The sequence below is a fragment of the Schistocerca piceifrons genome, chromosome 4, assembly GCF_021461385.2.
Source record: "Schistocerca piceifrons isolate TAMUIC-IGC-003096 chromosome 4, iqSchPice1.1, whole genome shotgun sequence".
NCBI classification, from domain to species: Eukaryota; Metazoa; Arthropoda; class Insecta; order Orthoptera; family Acrididae; genus Schistocerca; species Schistocerca piceifrons.
Window position 1 is genome coordinate 367,593,309 of NC_060141.1, and position 23,259 is coordinate 367,616,567.

Here is a 23,259-nt window from a genome sequence, read left to right on the forward strand (position 1 = left end):
GGCTTCATCAACAAAGTCAGACATTCTACAATGACGGTATTAAGAAACTGGACTCTTGCTGGAAGAAATGTGATTGTCGCCAGGGTGGTTATGTTGAGAAAGAAAAGTGTAGTCACGAATAAGAAGGATGAAGAATGTTAATAAAGTATTTCTCTATCCCGCAGCCATTACGAATCGAGACACAAAAGAATTGACGACATCTAGCTGTTAGTGGGCGTCGATACAGATCAATGGGGAAAGTTAAAAGGGTTTCGAGCGCGGGCCTCCTGCTCGCTAAGCAGACGCACTGTCAACTGCAGCCTCCGGTCACAGTGGTCAGTGCAATTGCACGAACTATCCTAGGACGTCTCCCATGAGACCCAAATTCTCGATTTATCCACAAGCTACTGACCTAATGCCCCCGCCCGTTATCCTCGTTACCCGAGAAGTTTGCGCTGACCACTGTGTCCGGATGGCTTATAAGGGAAGGACGTCAGACGCGGCCTACCTATTTGGTTCATTTTCGACAGGTCGTTTGTGTATGAACAAAACCTCAGGGCCGCGCGGGATTAGCTGAGCGGTCTAAAGCGCTTCACTCATGGACTGTGCGGCTGGGTCCGGGCGGAGGTTCGAGTCCTCCCTCGGGCATGGGTGTGTGTGTGTGTGTGTTTGTCCTTAGGATAATTTCGTTAAGTAGTGTGTAAGCATAGGGACTGATGACCTCAGCAGTTAACTCCCATAAGATTTCACACACATTTGAACAAAACCTAAGGACCTAGCTCCCAGATTTTGAGAAAACCACTCTTTAAAGTTCATGACACTAAATCGATTCAAAATTAACTGCGTCGATAGAGTGTTTTTCATCTCATGTATGCTGTCGGAAAACGCGTATTTTCCGAAAAATCAAGAAAAGAAACTTTTACGACTGTCGCTTATACACATCATGATAGACATGCTTCAGCGAAAGCGGCACTAGCCGAGTGACAGCCGGCACGGCAGTTCAGTGCGTTCGGGCAGAGAGCTGGCTGGCTTCTGAAACGATAAATAAGTAAATAAATCAAAATAAAGAAACCTGAGTGAGAGATTCAAAGATGAACTTGACTGGGTGTCATGAGACGGCCACCCGGACCGAAAGCAGAGAACAATAATGAAAAAAGTGAAGCGAAAAAGTGATGAAGACATCTGGTTCAAGAGCAGAGATTCCGTATTCGTTTCCTATAGGGATACTGCATTTTTTGTTTATATTTTTGCATGTGTAGCTTTTGGAAAAATGAAATGATCGTGTGGCATTGATGGCCTGGACGTCCCATCCGGGAGAGTTCACTCTCCAGGTTGCAAGTCTTATTTTAGGTGACGTCCTATTGGATGACATGGGTCGCGGTGATGATGAATGTATGATGAAGACAACACAAAACCTTGTCTACGAGCGGAGAAAATCTCCAGTCTGGCCGGGAATCGAACCCAGGCCCGCTCCGTGGTAGGCAAACAGGTTACCACTCAGCTACGCAGGCGAACGTAGCTTTGGGAATAGATTGGAATTACAGGATTCATAACTTAAATAAATCTATGGGGAGTGTACCAAAAAAATAATACAGGAATCATTTTTATTGCTGAATAACTACAATTTCCGTCCAAACATCATAATCAAACCGATTTTTCAGTCTATATAAGGAGAAACAGTACTTCGGAAGACGTGTCATATCTGTATGAAATGGCAAGGAGTTCACTTGGTTGTACCTCGGAGGACCGCAATCCCTCTCTTGCGCTGATGGCAGAACTGTGAACACCCCACTCTGCTCTGTTGAATTCCCCAGAAGTGTCCCCACTGTCCATCCGTCCTACGCTAACGTGTTACCATGAGGCATCCGGGTGCTCTTGACCTGAGACTGTACGTTATGACGAGAGCGGGAGTAGGGCGGACGTACCTGAAGGAGGCGAGCACGCTGGGCGTGGGCGTGGTGGCCACCTTGCTGCGCTCGGCGTCCTCGAGGTGCGCCCTCAGCTTGTCGAGCACGGGGTGGCCCACGGCCTGCGTGCTGTAGCGCGGCTGCTCCGTGCTGCCAGCCACCGGGCGCCAGCCGTCCTGCAACACCATAGACTTACTAAATAAAAACTAGAGCGCGCATTGGCGCTACTGTCGCGTCCCCACAATGAACGTGACAGAAGCCGCCATTTGCAGGGAAACAGTGCGTAAGCATGGTTCGTTCGTTGCTGCTTTTAATTGTAACAGTAAGAATGGAAGCAAAGCCGAAGACGGAAACAATGTTACATTTCACAGGTCAGTCATTTCTGGTTGTTTGTTACTTTCTATTACTTGTATATAGTATTTTCATGGAGAAATAATACATCATGAGCGTTTGTTTTTGTTTAGGTTTTCCCTTACAAATGATTTTCTAAATCTGAAATGGATAGTTGCTACTCGGAGAGAGAACTTCCAACCGACAGCATCTCTTCATTTTGAAGAGAATTGTTACATGGAAAATTATGTAAATAGACGTCAACTGAAGAACGATGCTATACCGACAGTGAATGGAGTTCCAACTCATTTGAAAAAGGTATAGTATCCTGGAAATAGTGCAATATAGGCCTAGGTTAATTAGTGTGGAAATATTGTCAGTGTGTATAATTTTGAACGTTCCATTTCCAGGTTACCAAGGCAAGGAAACCTCCAAACCCAAAGCCAAGAACATGATAGGTAATTAGATTTTTAATCAAATATAAATTAAGTATGAAGCAGAGGGAGGTCGAATAATTGCGTTTAGAAACTTAACATGTGTTGGTGGTGATTATACTTTGTAAATGATCAAACATTTGACCAAATGTTGCAAACTCAACCACTTTAAGAGGTGCTATCAGTGTTAAAAACTAATGTGCGAATGAAATTCCTACGTTATTTAAAGTGTTATGGATTATTACAATTAATCATACCAAACTTCGAGTGTAGACAATACTGTGCTAAACAAAAGTAAGCGTGCAAAATCTACACAGTAGTCGGCTAAAAGCAAACAGGACTTGACAGGAAAATTACGGGAATTAAATTATAATCGTACTGTCTGCTACTTTAAAAGTTTCATGTAATTATCTAATGCAAATAACTCGATGTAAACTCGCTCTTTTAAGAGCCTTACATTCTTAAATTTCGCGCATCTATGTAGACGTATTTCGGAAATTAGGAAACTTCATTCATTTAAGTATACTTTTTAAAAAGGCCCGAATACTCAGTATTTTTTTAAACAAACATGCGTTTAATTTGTGCTTCAATTTGCTCTTGTTGCGTCTCATATACTTCAAATCACAGCCCCAGTACTAGGATTCATCCCTGCAAATGGCGGCGATCAGCTGCTTCAATTGGGGTACAGTTGCCTCGCTTCTCCGCTACGGCGTGGTAGAGGCTTGGCCACAGCATCCATATACCTCACTGTGCAGTGTCAGAGTGCGCACCATTCAACGAAACATCATCGACGTGGGCTATCGGAGCCGAAGGCCCACTCGTATGCCCTTGATGACTGCACAACACAAAGCTTTACGCCACACAAGGGCACGTCAACACCGAAGCTGGACTGTTGATGGCTGGAAACATGTTGCCTGGTCAGACACGTCTCGTTTGAAATCGTATCGAGCAGATGGACGTGTACTGGTATGGATACAACCTCATGAATCCATGGATCCTGTATGTCAGCAAGGGACTGTTAAAGCTGGTGGAGGCTCTGTAATGGTGTGGGGCGTGTGCAGTTGAAGTGACATTGGACCCCTGATACGTCTAGAAACGACACTGACAGGCGACACGTACCTAAGCATCTTGTGTGATAACCTGCATCCAGTCATGTCCACTGTGCATTCTGACGGACTTGAGCAATTCCAGCAGGACAATGCAACATTGTTGAGCATACTCGGGATGCCTTGCAACGTGCTGTTCAGGAAAGACCTCCACCCCCTGTATTCTTACTGATTTATGGACAACCCGCAGGATTCATGGTGTAAGTTGCCTCCAGCAGTACTTCAGACATTAGTCGAGTCCATACCACGTCGTGTTGCGGCACTTCTGCGTGCTCGCGGGGGTCCTACACGATGTTAGGCAGGTGTACCAGTTTCTTTGGCTCTTCAGTGTGGCACATTTATAATCTCAGTTATCAAAAGTGTTAGTTATATATAAAATGTTCTTTGCTTGTTGGGGTCGGGTTTAAACAACATCGTTGTACAGTAAAATCCATTCAAGATCTCTTTGTCTTTTTGGCCAATTTTAAGCAATTCTTGTTGAGAAACGCGTGATGTAGACCGCGAATGTGGAGTTAAGGTACATTTTTTTACATAGAAATGTTTTTGTAACAGAAGATGTGCTCTTCGAAAAAAACTATTACCCTAAATGACGGAAATAATCAAAAGAAAAAGCTTCACAAAAAATAATTGTAGTATGTCGCAAAACCAAATTTACGACCCTGGATCACCCTTCTTCAGACGCGAAACATACGTCTAGATATACTTACCCAATGATAAGCATCGATAAAACCACAAAGAGGAGCAAAAGATTAGAAGAAACAATTTTACAAGTACGATGGGCGTTCAATAAGTAATGCAACACTTTTTGTTTTCTTTGACCAGTTTCGCTTGCAAAAATGCACATTTTTTTGTGGAACATTGTGGAATGTTCACGCTTCAGCCCCTATTGTTTCATGAAGTTACGACATGTGGCGGAGCTTACAAACTGGTGTCCGTGATGGAGGTGTCACTGAGTTTTCTTTCGCGCAAAACCAGAGCACCGCAAATCTCCATAGGCGCTTGCAGAATGTCTACGGAGGGCTGACAGTGAACGAAAACACCGAGAGTCGTTGAGCAAGGCGTCTGTCACCATCGTAACAAGGTCGCGCAAACCTGTCCCATCTCCCGAGTGCAAGCCGGCGTCACACAACCGTCACTCCAGCTATGTTGGAATGTTGGGACATTGTCACTAGAGAATATCGACGCGTCACAATCAAAAACCTCGTTGCACGACTGGACGTCTCTATTGTTAGTGCCAACATGCTTGTCCACCAGTTAGGTTACTCAAAGGTATCTACCCGCTGGGTTCCTCGCCGCCTAATAGAAGAACATAAAGAGGATGATCGTGACAGACTTTTGGTCGAACATCATCACAGGCGAAGAAACATGGGTTCGTCAACTCGAACCGGAATCAAAACGGCAATCTACAGTGCGGCTCTCCACTGAAGAAACAGTTCAAAGCCGCGCCTTCAGCCGGAAAATTCATGGCGACGATCTTTTAGGATGCTGAAGGGCTTACTCTATTTGACGTCCTCCCGCATGGTGCAACAATCAACTGTGAAGTGTACTACGCTACCCTCAGGAAATTGAAGAAACGACTTCAGCGTGTTCGTCGTCACAAAAACGCGGACAAACTTCGCCTTCTCGATGACAACATGACGCCTCACACAAGTCTACGCACCCGAGAGGACCTCAAAAAAACTTCATTGGACTCAGTCATCTACCATACAACTTGGATCTCGCACTCTCCGACTTCCATGTATCTGGCCCAATGAAGGATGCACCCCGCGGGAAGCAGTACGCGGATGATGGGGAAGTTATTAATGTAGCAAGACGTTGGCTCAGCCGTCGACCAGTAGTGTGATATCATGCGCACGTACAAGCCGTTACAGAAAGGTGGTGTAAGGCTGGCGCATAGAACGGAGATTATGTTTAAAAAAAAAAGGTCTTGTAGCCAGAACGATGGGCAACAATATACTGTATTGGAATGCTGAATAAAACCAACCTGCTCTCAGAAAAAAATGTGTTGCATTGTGAATTGTTATGCCGTACAGCGATGATTCAGCACTGTTTCGTACGTTTTCAAGGTATTGGGAATCATTTACGCAGACCGTAACAATATCACCATGGAAGTTTGCTGAACGAAAAGAGTATGTTAGAAGTTCAAAGTGAAGCAGCTGATCATATACATACCTGCAGACTTCAGAATGTACATTACACACGTCGTCCCGCGCTAAGATCATTGCGGAACAAAAGCAGCCCAGATTCAGAAGAGAGACCATCTTCCAGGTTTCCTGCACGCAGTGTTTTGCTGCGGTGCGGATGACAGGGGCATCACATTGTGGGAATGGATTGGCGTGACAACTGGAAACGAACTAAAGAGCTGAAGAACGCGAACAGTACGATTCTTGTGAGCAAAATGTCTAAGTTGCACGGTGAAATTCTAGCGGTATATGGAACAAATGCAATGTTGTTTCCAGTTCTAGGGAAATTATGTCGACAATTTGATCAAATCCACAAAGACGTTGGTGATGCTGATCCGCCATACGGTCCAGATCTGACACCATGCGATTTCCATCGGCAAGAGATTCTCCAACGACGAGGACGTGCAATCAGAGGCTCTCGAAACGTTGCGTGACCAGGCAGTGGATTTCTATCGGCGAGGTATTGAACAATGGGTACAACGTCCCGTACGCTGTTGTCAGAGATTTGGTAACTATGTCGAAAAACAGTGTCATATATTTGTGTCACTTTGACGCGTCGTGTAGCATTCAGTAAGAGTTACTTGACCTGCCGTAGTAAAGTGTAGGTTATTTTTTGAACTGCCTTCGTAAATATACACAGTCCATTGGAAGGAGGAGCATACTTAGTCCCAATATCAGCGAATTCCTACCGTATAGGAACCGCTGTATGTACTACCTGTATTCTTCCGTACTCTGCCTGATCTCTTTTACGTCAAGTTTATTTCGGTTTAAAATTTGTACCACCAGTTAACATTTACGTCTTTTGTTTTCACTTCGGCTCTTTTAAGCATTTATACCTCTCAGCACTATTACGCACAATTTTTATATTATTTGGTGTCTTTTATTTTGGTCCATATCTGTAAATGGATTATCTACCATTTTTAATGCGATTAGTGTTTTATGTCAGTTTTATTCATGACTTGTTACAGCTCCCATATTTGGTGTTTAACCCTTGCCTTTATTTGGCAATTAAATAATACTCCGTACCTCACAACTGAATATCGCCATCGGTTATGAGATGAGGACGACTGGCACAAGCCTCGCAAGGAGCCCTTTGAGTGCTAAGTCGCAAGTTCAGTACTCATTAGAAAGTGTTGTGTCAACAATGATGATAGGAAAAATGTTAGTTGCTTATCACCCACATTGTGCATCAGGAGGTGGACAGAAAATGAGTGTCCAGGAGGTGCAATGAGCTGCATGTATTACACTTCACGAAATCGACGTCATCCTGCTTATATTATTAGATTTACTTTCGCTTCAGTTCTCAGCAACCATATATAGCAAGTACAGAAAGTCATTAAATACCTACAAACATCCTGGTTACTACATTTTTCTTTTATACTGAATGTAAGGAAACGAGGTAACAATAAAATGAAAAGAAAATTTAATTTATAAGAAAAAGGTATAATAGCGTTAAAAAGTTCTACAGAAGAGTAAAATATGTTTCTCCGTAAAAAGGACAAGCAATACCCACCTCCGTAGCGAAGACAGCTAACGCACACCTAAGCGGTGGCGTTCGTCTCGGAAGCAGGCTAGATGGTTGGACTTCTAGTGTTGGAAGAAAATTTCACGTCCAGTATTTTGCCGAGAGTGGAATGAGATGTGGTGATGTTAACTTCATGATCACTAGACAACGCGCCAATATCCTTCATCAAATTGTAAATCTCCCATCATTCTCTCGTAGAGTGAGAGCATGTGTTCCCCATTGTGCGACAATAATAAGTTATGTAACGCCACCTGGTCTCATTTTCTACCTTCTTTTCTTATATCATCATACAACACAAACATGACACAACAGTACACTCACACACACACACACACACACACACACACACACACACACACGCACCTGTTATAGTCAGCTGTTCTCAACAGTTACAACACAATTCTCGTACGCTTTGTGCGACAAGAATGAAAAGTCTTGCCTATTAAGCAGTTGAACAACTTTCTTGACCTCCCAGCTACCAATACCATCCGACTCTCTCTCTTACACTAGAAGCAATTACCTGGAGTTACGAAAACAATATGAATCATTTGCTGATACTCTGTATCCATTCATAAAAAAACTAAGGTAGTTCACTTCTGCTCTATATTATCATACTTCATCTATATAAACTCTCTTTGGCAGAAAGGATATCTAAAATGGGAACCCTGTCTTGTGAGCTATTGTTTCAAACTGAACAGAATGAAAGTAAAGAGATAATTTAGCAGAGTTACGTTAAACCCGAAACTTACAGTAGCCCGAAAGTTAATTTATCTACGCCATACGCAGCTAGGGTTACTAGTAGAGAATATATAACTAAATATTTGTAAATTACAGTTTCCGCAACTCGCTTGCTGTCAGTATTCATTATAAATAATTTGCCCCTCAGTGCAGGATATATAGTTGTTGTTAGATACTCAATGATATTTTGTTCATTCAGATTCTATATTTAAGAGGCAGCTGGCATTTACGTGAAGCTGTATACATTTTATAGGCAACGAAATTTGTTGGGTTGGAACAGATATTATCGAACGAGATGACGAGGTGGCACGATGATGACGACACTGAAGTTGTATTTGGTAGGAGTAAGGGCCAGACATCATCTCGCCATTTGATGGAGGTTTCCGGTTGTTTCCACAAATCGCTTCAGGTGACTTCCGCGATGGTTTCATCGACAAGAGTTGATTTCATTTTCCAAGCTTTTCTACACTATGTGATCAAAAGTATCCGGATAACTGGCTGAGAATGACCTACAAGTTCGTGGCGCCCTCCAACGGCAATGCTGGAATTCGGTAAGGTGTTGTTCCAACCTTAGCCTTGATGATAGCTCCCACTCTCGCAGGCATACGTTCAACCAGATGCTTGAAGGATTTTTGGTGAATGGCAGCCCAGTCTTCACGAAGGACTGCAGTGAGGACAGGTATCGATGTCGGTCGGTGAGGCCTGGCACAAAGTCGGCGTCCCAAAACATCCGGAAGGTTTTCTATAGGATTCAGGTCAGGACTCTATGCACGCCAGTGCATTACAGGGATGTTATTGTCGTGTAACCACTCCCCCATAGGCCGTGCATTATGAACAGGTGCTCAATCGTGTTGAAAGATGCAATTGCCATCCCCGAATAGCTCTTCAACAGTGGGAAGCAAGAAGGTTATTAAAACATCAGTGTAGGCATGTGCTGTGATAGTGCCACGCAAAACAACAAGGGGTGCATGCAAAAAACAACCACACAATAACACCACCGCCTCCGAATTTTACTGCTGGCTCTGCACACGCTGGCAGATGACGTTCAACGCGCATCCGCCATAGGCTCACCCAGCCATCGGATTGCCACATTATGTTCCATGATTTGTCACTCCACGCAACCTTTCTCCACTGTTCAATCGTCCAATGTTTAGGCTCCTTTCACCAAGCGAGGCGTGGTTTGGCATTTACCGGCGTGATGGTGGCTTATGAGCAGCCGCTCGACCATGAAATCCAAGTTTTCTCACCTCCCACCTAACTGTTATAGTACTTGCAGTGGATCCTGGTGCAGTTTGGAATTCCTGTGTGATGGTCTAGATAGATGTCTGCTACGACCCTCTTCAACTGTCGGCGGTCTCTGTCAGTCAACAGACGAGGTCGGCCTGTACGCTTTTGTGCTGTACGTGTCCCTTCACGTTTCCACTTCACTATCACATCAGAAACAGTGGGATGTTTGGGAGTGTGGAAATTTCACTTACAGACGTATGACACAAGTGACACCCAATCAGCTGACCACGCTCGAAGTCCGTGAGTTCCGCGGAGCTCCCCATTCTGCTCTCTCACGATGTCTAATGACTACTGAGGTCGCTGATATGAAGTGCCTGGCAGTAGGTGGCAGCACAATGCACCTAATATGAAAAACGTATGTGTTTGGGGTGTCCGGACATTTTTGATCACATAGTGTATGTGTGCTAGTGTTCAGGTTCTATTGACATTGATTTCGACTGGGCATTAAGATTTAATTTTCCATTCCTTTATCGTGGATTTGAGGTTCAGTGTCACCCAGCGCTGCTGTTAACGGAGCAAACTGAACAGTAAGTCCACATACATGGGTGCTGTTCCCTAAACGTGGCACGGTAATAAAATCATATTACGTTATGTTGCGTTCGAAGGTGAAATGAAACTGTAATAGAAGATGAGAAATCATTTAGAAAGCGTGCGGAAAAATGTAAAACAATCAACTGGTTACGTCTCGCCATTCAGTATGATAATCGTGAATGACTGACGCAAAATACTGCAGTCGGGTACTCTGCGGGTCGTTCTGGTAGTAGTAATTAATTTCACTCCTTCACGCATCCACCCTCCCGCTTCTCTGCAACTTTTCCTTTTCATCCCTCTCCCAGTCCTTGAGCACTCCATCCCTCTTCTGTACGAGTAATAACATTAAATTATACAAACGCGTGATAAATTATGAAATGATGACGTTAGATTAATATGATTACGAATTTAAAAGCGTTCTGCGTTCGGGATGCGTCGAATTGATTATATATTAAGCGGACAATTATGGTTTCACGATTATGGAAGCGGTGGTGTGTGTTGTGAGACACAACCAAGTAGCTACTGAGGTCTGCGTGAATGTCAGTATGATTTGCTCACATAGTTCTGGTCCCCTCTTCGGACCACAAATAAAGGTGAAACCTGGTTAATTAGTAACGGCTGGCATTACAGATTCCCTTCTCCATTCTGTCGTAACAGCAGTGGGACGAACGCTGCCGCGTCGGAGGACGCTGCGACGCGTTCCCACAAAACCGCCGCCGCTGGTCTCGCAAGAGCCTGCGACGCTTTCGTGTATAGAGCGACGTGCTGGGTCACGACGCGCTAAAATTGCGCCGGAGTCCGTAGGAGACGAAACGGGAGCGTTTTCTCCCAGGGAGCTTTCCCAAGGCGTGTCATCAGTCACGACAGTTCGCTCGTGTTGCTCTCTGAGTGGGTGCTTTTATGAAATGGCGGGTTTAGTAGCTATGTCCACTGTACTAGTATACAGGCAGATTCAGCTCGAGCGCGCATGAAACGGGAAATACCCCTCTAGATATTCTGAGGTAAGAAACGTGGAGTCAGAGAAGCCAACTGATGACTGAAACATCTTGTTTCAACAGTTATCATTTCTATGGAGTGAACATTAATACACTAATGGCCATTAAAATTGCTACACCACGAAGATGACTTGCTACAAACGCAAAATTTAACCAACAAGAAGAAGACGCTGTGATATGCAAATGAGTATCTTTTCAGAGCATTCACACAAGGCTGGCGACGGTGACGACACCTACAACCTGCTGACATACACAAACAGCAGTTGACAGGCGTTGCCTGGTGAAACGTTGTTGTGATGCCCCGTGTAAGGAGGAGAAATGCGTACCATTACGTTTCCGACTTTGATAAAGGTCGGATTGTAGCCTATCGCGATTGCGGTTTATCGTATCGCAACATTGCTGCTCGCGTTGGTCGAGATCCAATGACTGTTAGCAGAATATGGAATCGGTGGGTTCAGGAGAGTAATACGGAATGTCGTACTGGATCCCAACGCCCTCGTATCTCTAGCAGTCGTAATGACAGGCATCTTATCCGCATGACTGTAACGGATCGTGGAGCCACGTCTCGATCCCTGAGTCAACAGACGGGGACGTTTGCAAGACAACAACCATCTGCACGAACAGTTCGACGACGTTTTCAGCAGCATGGACTATCAGCTCGAAGACCATGGCTGCGGTTACCCTTGACGCTGCATCACAGACAGGAGCGCCTGCGATGGTGTTCTCAACGACGAACCTGGGTGCACGAATGGCAATACGTCATTTTTTCGGATGAATCCAGGTTCTGTTTACATCATCATGATGGTCGCATCCGTGTTTGGCGACATCGCGGTGAACGCACATTGGAAGCGCGTATTCGTCATCGTCATACTGACGTATCACCCGGCGTGATGGTATGGGGTGCCATTGCTTACACGTCTCTGTCACCTCTTGTTAGCATTGATGGCACTTCGAACAGTGGACGTTACATTTCAGATGCGTTAACGACCCGTGGCTGTACCCTTCATTCGATCCCTGCGAAACCCTACATTTCAGCAGGATAATGCACGACCGCATGTTGCAGGTCGTGTACGGGCCTTTCTGGATACAGAAAATGTTCGACTGCTGCCCTGGCCAGCACATTCTCCAGATCTTTCATCAACTGAAAACGTCTGCTCAACGGTGGCCGAGAAACTGGCTCGTCACAATACGCCAGTCACTTTTCTTGATGAAATGTGGTATTGTGTTGAAGCTGCATGGGCATCTGTACCTGTACACGCCATCCAAGCCCTGTTTGACTCAATGCCCAGGCGTTGTTCTGGGTACTGATTTCTCAGGATCTATGCACCCAAACTGCGTAAAAATGTAATCACATGTCAGTTCTAGTATAATATATTTGTCCAGTGAATACTCGTTTATCATCTGCATTTCTTCTTGGTGTAGCAATTTTAATGGCCAGTAGCGTAAAACCGACAAACTGTAGGTACGAATTCCTGACTGGGAATGGAGTAAAAGAGGTCTTACGAACATATGTCCGGAAACGGGCGGTGTGCGTGCAATGACAAGTCGTCTCGGAACACAGCACAGAGATGCATCGCGTCCACGTCACAACATCTGTTTAATGTGGCCTACATGGGATGCAATGGACGCGTTCACACTTGGTTTCATGGATTGCCGCAGTCTTTCGCACGGCTTCACAGGCGTCGTGTACCTGGTGCTGAAGGGTCTGCTCATGAGGAACTGGTTCAGCCGACGCAACGTGTTTCAGATGGCCCCAGAGATAAAAATACAGGTACTTCAACTCTCGTGACCTAGCAGGCCATGTTACAGGGCCTCCGAGTCTTGTCCAACATCCGGGGAAAATGTTGTTGAGGTGTCGGGGAACTTTAATGCGGAAGTGTAAATCGCAGAAACCACATAACCAGTCGTATTGCCAAAGGCGCATTCTCAAGCACGTAATCGACGTACATTCCGCGCGTTGCGGAATAATAACCGGTCAAGTATGTGGTTGCCAAGAATGCGTGGCCACACATTAATGCTGAACCGATGCTGATAAGACGCCTCAACTATTCCCCGAGATTTGTCTGTGACCCACAGATAACGATTACGCAGGTTGATGGTGCCAGATCTGTAAAGGTTGCTAAAGCCCTACACCATTACACAGCCTCCACCAGCTTTAACAGTCGCCTGCTGACATGCACGGTCCATGGATTCATGTCTCCATATCTGTACACGTCCATCCGGTCGATACAATTTGAAACGAGACTGAACTGCCCAATATCGGTATTGAGGGACCCAGGCGAGGCGTAAAGCTTTGTGTCGTACAGTCATCAGAGGTGGGTCTTCGCCTCCGGAAGCCCACGTCGATGATGTTTCGTTAAATGGTTCGCACGCTGACACATTTTGATGGCCCAGCGTTGAAATCTGAAGCAATTTGCGGAAGGGTTGCTTTTCTGTCACGTTGAACGACTCTCTTCAGTCGTCGTTGGTCCCGTTCTTTCAGGATCCTTTTCCGGCCGCAGCGACGTCGGAGATTTGATGGTTTACCGGTACACTGGTGAAATGGTCGTACGGGAAAATTCCCGCTTCATCGTTACCTCGGAGATGCTGTGTCCCATCATTCGTGCGCCGATTACAACACCACGTTCAAACTCACTTAAATCTAAACCTGCCGTTGAAGCAGCAATAACCGATCTAACAACTGCGCCAGACACTTGTCTAATATAGGCGTTGCCGACCGCAGCGCCGCATTCTGCTCGTTTACATATCTCCGTATTTGAATACGCATGCCTATACCAGTCTCTTTGGCTATTCAGCGTATATTCAGTGTTTGAAATCCTACCATCACTGTGGTTCACAAACGATCTATCAAAGACAACACTGATTTTTTTAGAGTGTAATATTCGCTGATTATGCAGGTACTCCACTTGACAACAGCCAGAAAAATCAGTTAACAGCTCTATAATTTGTTATGTTTAAATAGACTGAATCTTGCAATCATATGTAACTTCGTAGGCTGTAGGCCACTGGAAAAAAAAGGTAGATTGTTCAATAGCCGAACAGTTTGCACTGTCGTAATATACGTTTCAACCCATGTCTCCTTAAGCTGGTTTTGCGGCCACATTTTTGCTACTAAACTGTCACGTCTCTGTGTAATAGTTGAATTTCTTTAAAAAATCGTATCGTATTACCTCTTCCCGGAAACGCTCACATTTTCAACATATAATGACATTGGAAGATTATATTGAATGTCCTAAATGGAATACTACTGGCTGAGTAAGCTATACCTTCTCAAAGGCCTCCAGAGTATAGGAGAGAAATAATTACGTAAGATCAGGATCCAAACATGGGCTGCCAGCTTCCTGTGGTCATCTGTTGTTCGAGAGTTGCTAGTCACGGGTTGCAACAATTCATCTGCATTATGTTTGGTTAATGGTACGGCATTGAAACACCGTTGAAATGGCCTACCTTTAATTTTCTCTGCGAGAGGACAAACTGTTAATTTTTGAAAGAAGGATATAAATACTCATACGAGTTATCCTCAACTTCTACTGCTATCTAGGCTACAGAGCAGCAGAGGAAAAAGAAACATTTCACTTACAATTATAGTGCATGACAACAATACGGTTAAAATACTTGACAAATTAGTTTTCTGAATTCTGCAATTAATTATGCTGGAACCTCTCTCTCTGCAGAAGTTAGAGCTACTATTTGGCTGTTACCTTAACAAGGAAGTTGTTTTTGTCATGGTACTTTTTTCACACACTTGAAAAAATATCTCAGTTTTCCTTGGGGAAGCGTGATGCTCCAGCAAAGGATGTTCCACAAACTTTGACAAAATATATGTAAGTATATGTCCCGTTTGGTTGTTTGAGAAAAATATCTACATAAGCTCTCTTTCTTTATTCTCTTTTAAAGAAATTTGAAGATCGTTTCTAACTGACAGTTGATAGACTATGCAAGGCAAGCCACACACAGCACACATTAAGAAGTTTCGTTCCAGAACTAGAAAATAAGAAACTAACTTCTCCCCAATATCTGTACCCAGATAGATTTTCTTCGTATGCTAATGCGTACTATTTTAATCTGTCAGGAAGTTTCATATCAGCGCACACTCCGCTGCAGAGTGAAAATCTCATCCTGGAAACGTACTATTTTACCTGGAGTAAGGTCATGTTTTTGCTGAAGCTTTGCAAGATTTTGCGAGGTACATTCAAAGTTAAATTAAGGGGATGAGCCCTGGATAAACGGAAGGAACCAGAGGTTGTTGAAAGTTTCAGAGCGAACATTAGGCAACGTTGGACTGAAACAGGAAAAGGAATAAAATAGAAGACGAGTGGGTAGCTTTGGGAGATGAAATAGATAAGGCAGCAGAGGACCACAATCGTAGAAAGACAAGGCGTAGCAGGAATTCTGGATAACACAGGAGACATTGAATTTAACTGACGAAAGAAGAAAATATCAGTCGTGCTAGTAGTAGTAGTAGTAGTAGTAGCTTTATTCATCCGTAGATCTCTTTTTAGAAGGTTATAGGACATGTCAAAGTATTTACAAGTTTAGACCAATCTAAAGTAAGCTAATTTGTATACACATGCATTTACAAACTTCTAGTTAGAGACAATCGTTAGATTTACTCCTGGTATACGATACTTTTTTTTACAAATAACTTATTAAATAACGCAATGCCACACTGTTCACTCATATCTCACTATCAGCCACTACACACACTATACACATATTGTTTCATAAAACTTCACTCACTACATACACACCCTGATGATCTCTGGGACATTTTCTGTACCACAACTTCCCATTTGCTATCCTGCAAAACTCAGTCAGCATCCCTCTATAATGAGTTATATGTTGAACTCAGAAAGAGGAAGAGATGTTAGTACTGTGCAATGCATAGCTTGGAGGTAAGTTTTTCTAGAAACGGAAAGAAAAAGGAAAAAACATAGTGTGAAGGCGTTATGTGGAATGTTGAATATCTTATCATTATTACTATTTATTTGTATAACTTTTTTTTTACCAAACCCCTACTCTGTTTTATCTAAGTAATCCTTCAATGTATAAAACGTATTGCATAACACGTATTTTTAGCTGCCTTTTTAAATGCGTATTTTTGCAATTTCTTTTATCTCTTTTGGTAATTTATTGTACAGTATTATTCCTTGGTAGGAAATGCTGTTTTGAGTTTTATGTTTATTTTTTTCTTGGCAAATGTAAGTTGGGTCTAGCTCTTATTCCACTGTCAAGGACAGAACTGTTTGTGCAGTAATTATCAATGTTATTTTTGATGTGTACAACTGAGTGATAAATGTATCTACATAGAGCCTTTAAAATCCCCAGTGTTTTAAACAGATCTTTACAATGAGCTCAACTGCCATTTTTGGTTATCACTCTTATGGCTCTTTTCTGGAGTTTGAAAATTGTGGTCATATTTGAGCATTTGTTCCCCAAAAACGAATGCCATAGCTAGGAATTGAATCTACATATGATTAGCAAGTAACTAAAAGACACTGCATGTTACACACTGATGATAGGATTCCAAGGGCATAACATGCTGATGACATTCTGTTTTCAAGTACCTTTGTGTGTTCACACCACTTCAACTGAGAATCAATCTTCATTCCTAGAAATTTTGCATTTGTTATACAGTCAATACAGGTGTCATCTACATTTAATTTAACATTGTCATTTTCCCTTTTCAAACTGAAATTCATGGCATTAGTTTTCTTTATGTTCAGTGTCACTTTATTGCTTATTGACCAGTCATAAACTTCCTTGAGAGCTTCATTTACTTTCTCTGCAAGGAGTTCTCTTGTTTTCTCAGTGAGTATAATATTTCTGTCATCAGCAAACAGAATTTTTTCACCTACTGGGAAAGTCATTGATGTATATCAGGAATAGTATTGGTCCTAATATGCTACTTTGTAGAACCCCTATATTAATGTATTTTGGTTTTTATAAGTGTTTTACTAAATGTTTAGATCTATTTGCAGTATGTGTTATCTCTACTCTTTGTACCCTATCTGCTGGGTATGATCGAAACCAGTCATTAGCCACACGTCTTATTCCTGATGCTTCTAATTTATTTAATATAATCTTGTGGTCAACTGTATCAAAGGCCTTAGAAAGATCCAAAAATATGCCTGTGACACACTCATCTTTGTCAAGAGCATCAAGTACAACCTTTGTGAATTCTACTATGACTGACTCCATAGTTTTTCCACTTTGGAAACCAAACTGTGATTCGCTTAAAAGATTGTATTTATTCAGGTAATCCATTAATCTGTCTTTCATAATTGCTTGTATTATTTTTGAGAATTGTGACAACAGGGAAATGGGCTGGTAATTTTGTATGTCTTCTGCATTACCTTTCTTAAGCAAAGGTACAACTCTTGCCTCTTTTAACTGTTCTGAAAATGTCCCTGATGTGAAGGATTCATTTATATTATATTTGTTAAGGAGCCTTGTATAATCTCTATACATTGTTTCGGTACACACATTGTTACTTCATCTAAGCCTACTGACTTTTTTTTTTAGTGTTTGAACAGTTTTATTGACTTCACTTTCTGTGGTTGGAAGTAACATCATCGTATTTAGTGCAACATTATTTACCGGTGTTATATTTTTTGGGGGAATTTTTGCTGTAACTTCTCTGCAATACTTGAAAAATGATGATTTACATAGTTTGCTAAGCGTTGTGGATCATGAATTACCTTATCCGCCTCCCTTAGCAGAATGTTATTCTGCATATCTTCGCCTCGCCCCATTTCCTTTTTTATAACATCCCAGACTGTTTTGCTTTTGTTCTCTGCATTTTATATTATTTTGCCATTAAATGACTTTTATGCAGCAATCAGCACCTTCCTATAGATCTTTTTGTATGTATGATAGAAATTTAAGAATTCTGGATCACTGCGACTCTTTGTCATGGAATTGAGGTATTTCAGTGTTTGGGAGGACTTCTTAATACCCGCTGTTATCCATCTGTTTCTGTGAGATGTTGATACAGACATGCCTTTTCAAAGTTCAATTTAAATAATGTGGGGAATTTAGAGAATTTCATATTCACAGTGGTTCCCTTGTACACTTAATCCCAGCTTTGTTTTGCTAGTTCCTTTGAAAAATCATTTATTTTAATTCCTGATACATGTTGTTTGTAGGCTTCTAGTTTAGGGAATGATTTGACGCTTGATTTTACTGTTGTTATTTGACAGAGATGGTCTGATAGTCCGAGATCTTTTACAGCTACATCACATTCTTCCCTCTCCATATTTGTGGCCACATGGTCAATAACTGACGCAGTCATTATAGTACCCCTTGTTGCTCTATTGACCAATAGGGACACGCCAAAACTTCGAAGGATATTTATGAGAGTGCTGCTGGATTCATTTATGATATCAGTGTTGATGTTAATGTCCCCACATAGAATTATGTTGACCTTTCTACTTGAGACTTTATCTAGAACTTCTGTTAATTTATTGAGAAAAGTGTACCACTGGAAGATCTATACACACATAAAATGATTAATTTTTTGGTGATATCATGTCCTGCTAATTCAGTAGCTGATATTTCAGTGTATTTGTCTTCACTTGCTATACTGAGGTCATGTCTTAATTTGAACTGTGTTTCTTTTCTAATATAAATGTATGATCCTCCACCCCTTGAAGCAGTTCTGCAGTAAGAGCTTGCCCTTTAATAAAATGATAACACTACATGTTGGATTTCTGTCTATCTACACCAGTGCTCAGTAACACAAACTACTGTGCAGTTCAAAGATTGGAGTTCAACTTCCAATAGTTGTATTTTATTTTTCGTTGATAGCATGTTTTGATGGAGGATTGTCAAGTCTGTGAAATGCTCCATGTTACTCTTTCCAATTATTTGTTTTTATTTGTGACATCTGTTAGGTGTGATATTTGGAGTGCTGAAATCTGTCTTGTGAGTGATTGTTTCAGCATTTTGTAAAGTGTTGAGATATTCTTTTGGCAGGGGAACCCGTTGTCTTGATTTATCCTAAAAAGGACTTACTTTTCCTACCCATGACAACAGGTATTTGACCATGTGTGGCCCGAGATGCACCCCCTATACTTTAATGAATCAGCTGTACCAATCTTTCCTTCCCAGTCCCGTTTAGGTGTAGGCCATGCCTAGACCTAAACAGGACTGGGAAGAGAGTATTGGTACAGCACAGATTGTTGGTGCACATTCATTCTGCGTGACAGAGCTATGGTTTCGTGTTAGACACTCCAGTATGCGCTACCCACTGCAGCCGTAGCACCCGGAAACCCACATGTTAGCTGTAGCCTATATTCAGACCATCTCCCCTATCGCTGCTAGCAAACAGTTTTAATTCAGTAATAGCGTGTCACGTGGTCCGATTATGCTATATTGGTCAACTCTTGGTCTCATACGGTGAACACTAACGGTAAAATAAGCACCTCTAAAGACGTGACGTTGATACAGGACATTAGAGCCAATAATTCAGAGCGCCATGTTTTAAATGGAACAGGAACGACTACTCAGCATGAAACGCTGCGCCCAAAACAAAATGCATTTGACCTGATGACAGAGTTCTGTTTCCTGTTTCATATTGGGTCACTTAACATTGTAGACATGTCAAGACTGCGTCGACGAGCATTTCATGCAGTTAATTAAATTTTAGCTAGCCTATGAGATGTTGCATGACAGCCGATAGTGTCCTCATGCTTACATCTATTAATGTAAACTAAGCACACAGCAGCTGTGCTCAGTTAAAATTCTGCAAATTTTGAATTCAAATGGGACCTTAATACGAGGGCGTGCTAAAAGTACTGCTTCCAAGATTTTTTTTATTCTGTTCTCAATATCGCTTCATGTATTTCATGTCATGCATATTACTCGGTCGACTTTCTCTCTTCGCTGACGCTAGTTACAACCCTCTGCCGCTAGAGGGCTCAGAATTGCAACATATAACATGGCGGCGTGTACGCAACTATGTCGGTGCGTGAGAAACAGTGTGCTGTAATCGACTTTCTAATTCGAAGAATTCGTTCACACATGTAGCACCTCCTCCTTCAGAATGGCAATACCACACCATACACAAGCGCTGCGACATCTGCAACAATTCGACGCCTTGGGTCTGCTGTCATCGATCATCGTCCATACTGGCCCTTCTTGACCCAATGCGATTTTCATCTGTTTCAAAAGCTTAAAGAACACCTACGAGGACTTCACTTTGATAGTGATGAAACCTTGCAAGCAGAGGTGGCTCCGTCAGCAAAATCAGACATTCCATAACAACGGTACCTTCAAACTGATCTCTCGTTCTGAGAAATGTTGTTAGTCGCCAGGGTGACTTATGATGAAAAAAATAAGTAAACGTAAAGAATAAAGATGTAGAATGTTAATAAAGTTCTAAAAATCGTTATCTTATAAATAAGTCGGAGACATTACTTTTCAGCATGCACTCGTAATGTTCTGCAACCATGATTCTTAATATATCTCCTTCGACAAGGTAGCGAAAAACCTGTAAAATGTACTGCGTGATGAAATCTACAATTACATTTATACTCCGAAAACCACCCAACGGTGTGTGGCGGAGGGCACTTTACGTGCCACTGTCATTACCTCCCTTATCTGTTCCAGTCGCGTATGGTTCGCGGGAAGAACGACTGCCGGAAAGCCTCCGTGCGCGCTCGAATCTCTCTAATTTTACATTCGCGATCTCCTCGGGAGGTATAAGTAGGGGGAAGCAGTATACTCGATACCTCATCCAGAAACGCATCCTCTCGAAACCTGGATAGCAAGCTAACCGACAAATGAAGTGTGGAAAAATTAGAGGTTACGGTGCTCAGTGTAAACTATTATTTCTCTAGAGATGTAAAGATCAAGGAAATTGCAATAAGCGTAGTTTTAAACGGTTTTGTAACATATTTAATCAGTTGCTTAAATTACTGCAACCCGCAAGACCTATGAGTCCTTGAGGCAGCGAAACACTTCTCGGCGGGAACGTTCATTACAGGTTTATGAATCTGTGGAAGTGTCTGGTGGCTGGTGCAGCTATCAAGCCTTCTGTAGCGACGCGGCCTTACAGTGTGTGGAATCAGTATAAAATGAGAACTGTGAGTGGAAGAACAGAAGCCAAACGTAAGTATTGCGACAAGCTCTGTCATTATGCACTGACTTTGCAACTACGCCTACCTCTCAATGAACGACAGGTATATGCACTTTCTGTTACATAAATTGTTCCGTCAAAATCCAAGGGAAGGAAATAGACACACTTCAAATGGTTCCAAGCACTATGGGACTTAACATCTGAGGTCATCACTCCCCTGGACTTAGAACTACTTAAACCTAATTAACCTTAGGACATCACACACATCCATGCCTGAGGCAGAATTCGAACCTGCGACCGTAGCAGCGGCGCGGTTCCTGACTGAAGCGCCTAGAACCGCTCGGCCACTGCGGCCTTAAAGAGGCAGTAGCAAGCAGAAGATTAAAGAAGGAAGTGTTGAGCCTACAACCCCTACATCAAATAGCACGTCATGGTCTGCTGAGACATCCAATATTCTGAACGAACAGGGAAGGTATATTAGCAACAAGTCTTTGCACCATGTGATGTTCGACAACGCATTAAAGACCACCGTGCTACAGGGTGAGACATGGCAAAAACTGAGAGGTGTTTTACGGTTGCTGAAAGTCTATGCATGACCGCCTTTACTGTTAGAATCCAAGTACCGGCGATAATTTTCCACAAAACACGATGTAATTACGAGCAGCCACGCGTCATGCGCTTTCAGGAGGCCTCCGCGACGCTAAATAACAACTTTTGCAGGCAGCTGTTGTGCAAAAGATCCAGAAATCGCATTTGATTGCATTAATTTTTGATGGCAGGATAGATGCTACGGGCCACAGCGTAGTTTATTTCACAATAACCGCTCTGGTCGCAATATTTTGCAAGAGCATTCGTCCTACGAGCAAAGCTCGAAGGGCGACATTTTACAGCCACGATATCCACATTTGCACAGGGCACAGCGACAACCTACTTATAAAGGACGTCATGACACCAGATGTACCTCGATGAACTTAACCGTGTAGCCAAAAATATATAGGGAGCGAAGTTTCCGTCTGAGGATGTTTCTGAAATTTATACGCAATGTAACGCAATTCTGATGTGGGCGTGCAAGCACTGACATGTAGGCAAGTGACTGGCGTTGCATTCGTATCTGTCTTACATGTGTGAGGAAAATACTGAAAGGTGAACTATGGCGACATTTTCTCCAAATGACACCAAGTAGGACCAACGTGCTGATATTCTTTTCTTGGATGCCGAAGATAGGGTCAAAATACAGAGCTAGTTAGAGGATCCTGTCCACAATGCTCCAAAGGTTTTGAATTGGGGAGAGACAAGGGTGCAGCTTCGAACTTTTTCTTCGGATGTAGCGCCACTCCATTGCCGTGTTGTTTCCGGTTCGAGGTGGTGAACGCATGTTTCATCTCCTATAACGATGTTCGACGAAAATTGTACTGACAAGCCTTCTAACAAGGAAGCAGATCCACACAAATTGTCCTTCATTGCTCTTTTGCGGTCTTCTGTTAGGCGGCAAGGAACTCCTCGGGCACACATCTTTCAGTACCCCAAGTGGTGGGCGAGTGTGTCAGTACTACCAACAGAGACATCCACTTGGACAGCGAGGTGTATAATTCTGATCCGTCGATCACCTCGAATGAGAGTGTCCGCACGTTTCAACATTACAGGACTCAGCTGTGAGCGACCGGCGGGAACGTGGGAGATCGCACAGGTTCGTGCGACCTTGTTGCTATGATGACAGACGCCTCTCATTGAGAGAGACATATCGTGCTTTTGTTCACTGTCAGGTCTCCGTAGACAGTCTGCGATGCTCTGGTTTTCTGGTAAAAGAAACTCAATTACAGCTCTTTTCTTGGAACGCACCTTCGTTACAGAAGCCATTATGCAGCTTACGTGTAGTGGCGCCACCTGTCGAACTTCGAGAAACTTCACCCATAACAAATTCCGCATTTTTTCAACCGAAATTGGCCGGGAAAAAAAAAACGTGTTGCATTACTTCTCGTTGTATACGAAGTTATTACTCGATCCAATAGAGGTGATTTCTGTCATCTAAATTCTCATATTTTTAATAAACAGCACTGCTCTGTACTAATGACACGAAATTTACTTCCAAATTAATTTAAAATTGTATTTATGATTTGGAAATACTGTCATTATTCGTGTTTGCGTGACTTATTCTGAAAAACA

The 23,259-nt window shown here is 42.8% G+C and overlaps 1 protein-coding gene across 1 annotated transcript in view; it reads right to left on the minus strand.

Moving 5' to 3' along the window:
• LOC124795846 (mucin-5AC-like) overlaps positions 1-23,259 on the minus strand; it is a 111,491-nt gene that overhangs the window by 36,683 nt on the left and 51,549 nt on the right. The window contains exon 3 of the mRNA XM_047259928.1: positions 1,905-2,062. Within this exon, the coding sequence (XP_047115884.1) occupies positions 1,905-2,062 (158 nt within the window). The remainder of the gene's footprint in view (positions 1-1,904; positions 2,063-23,259) is intronic.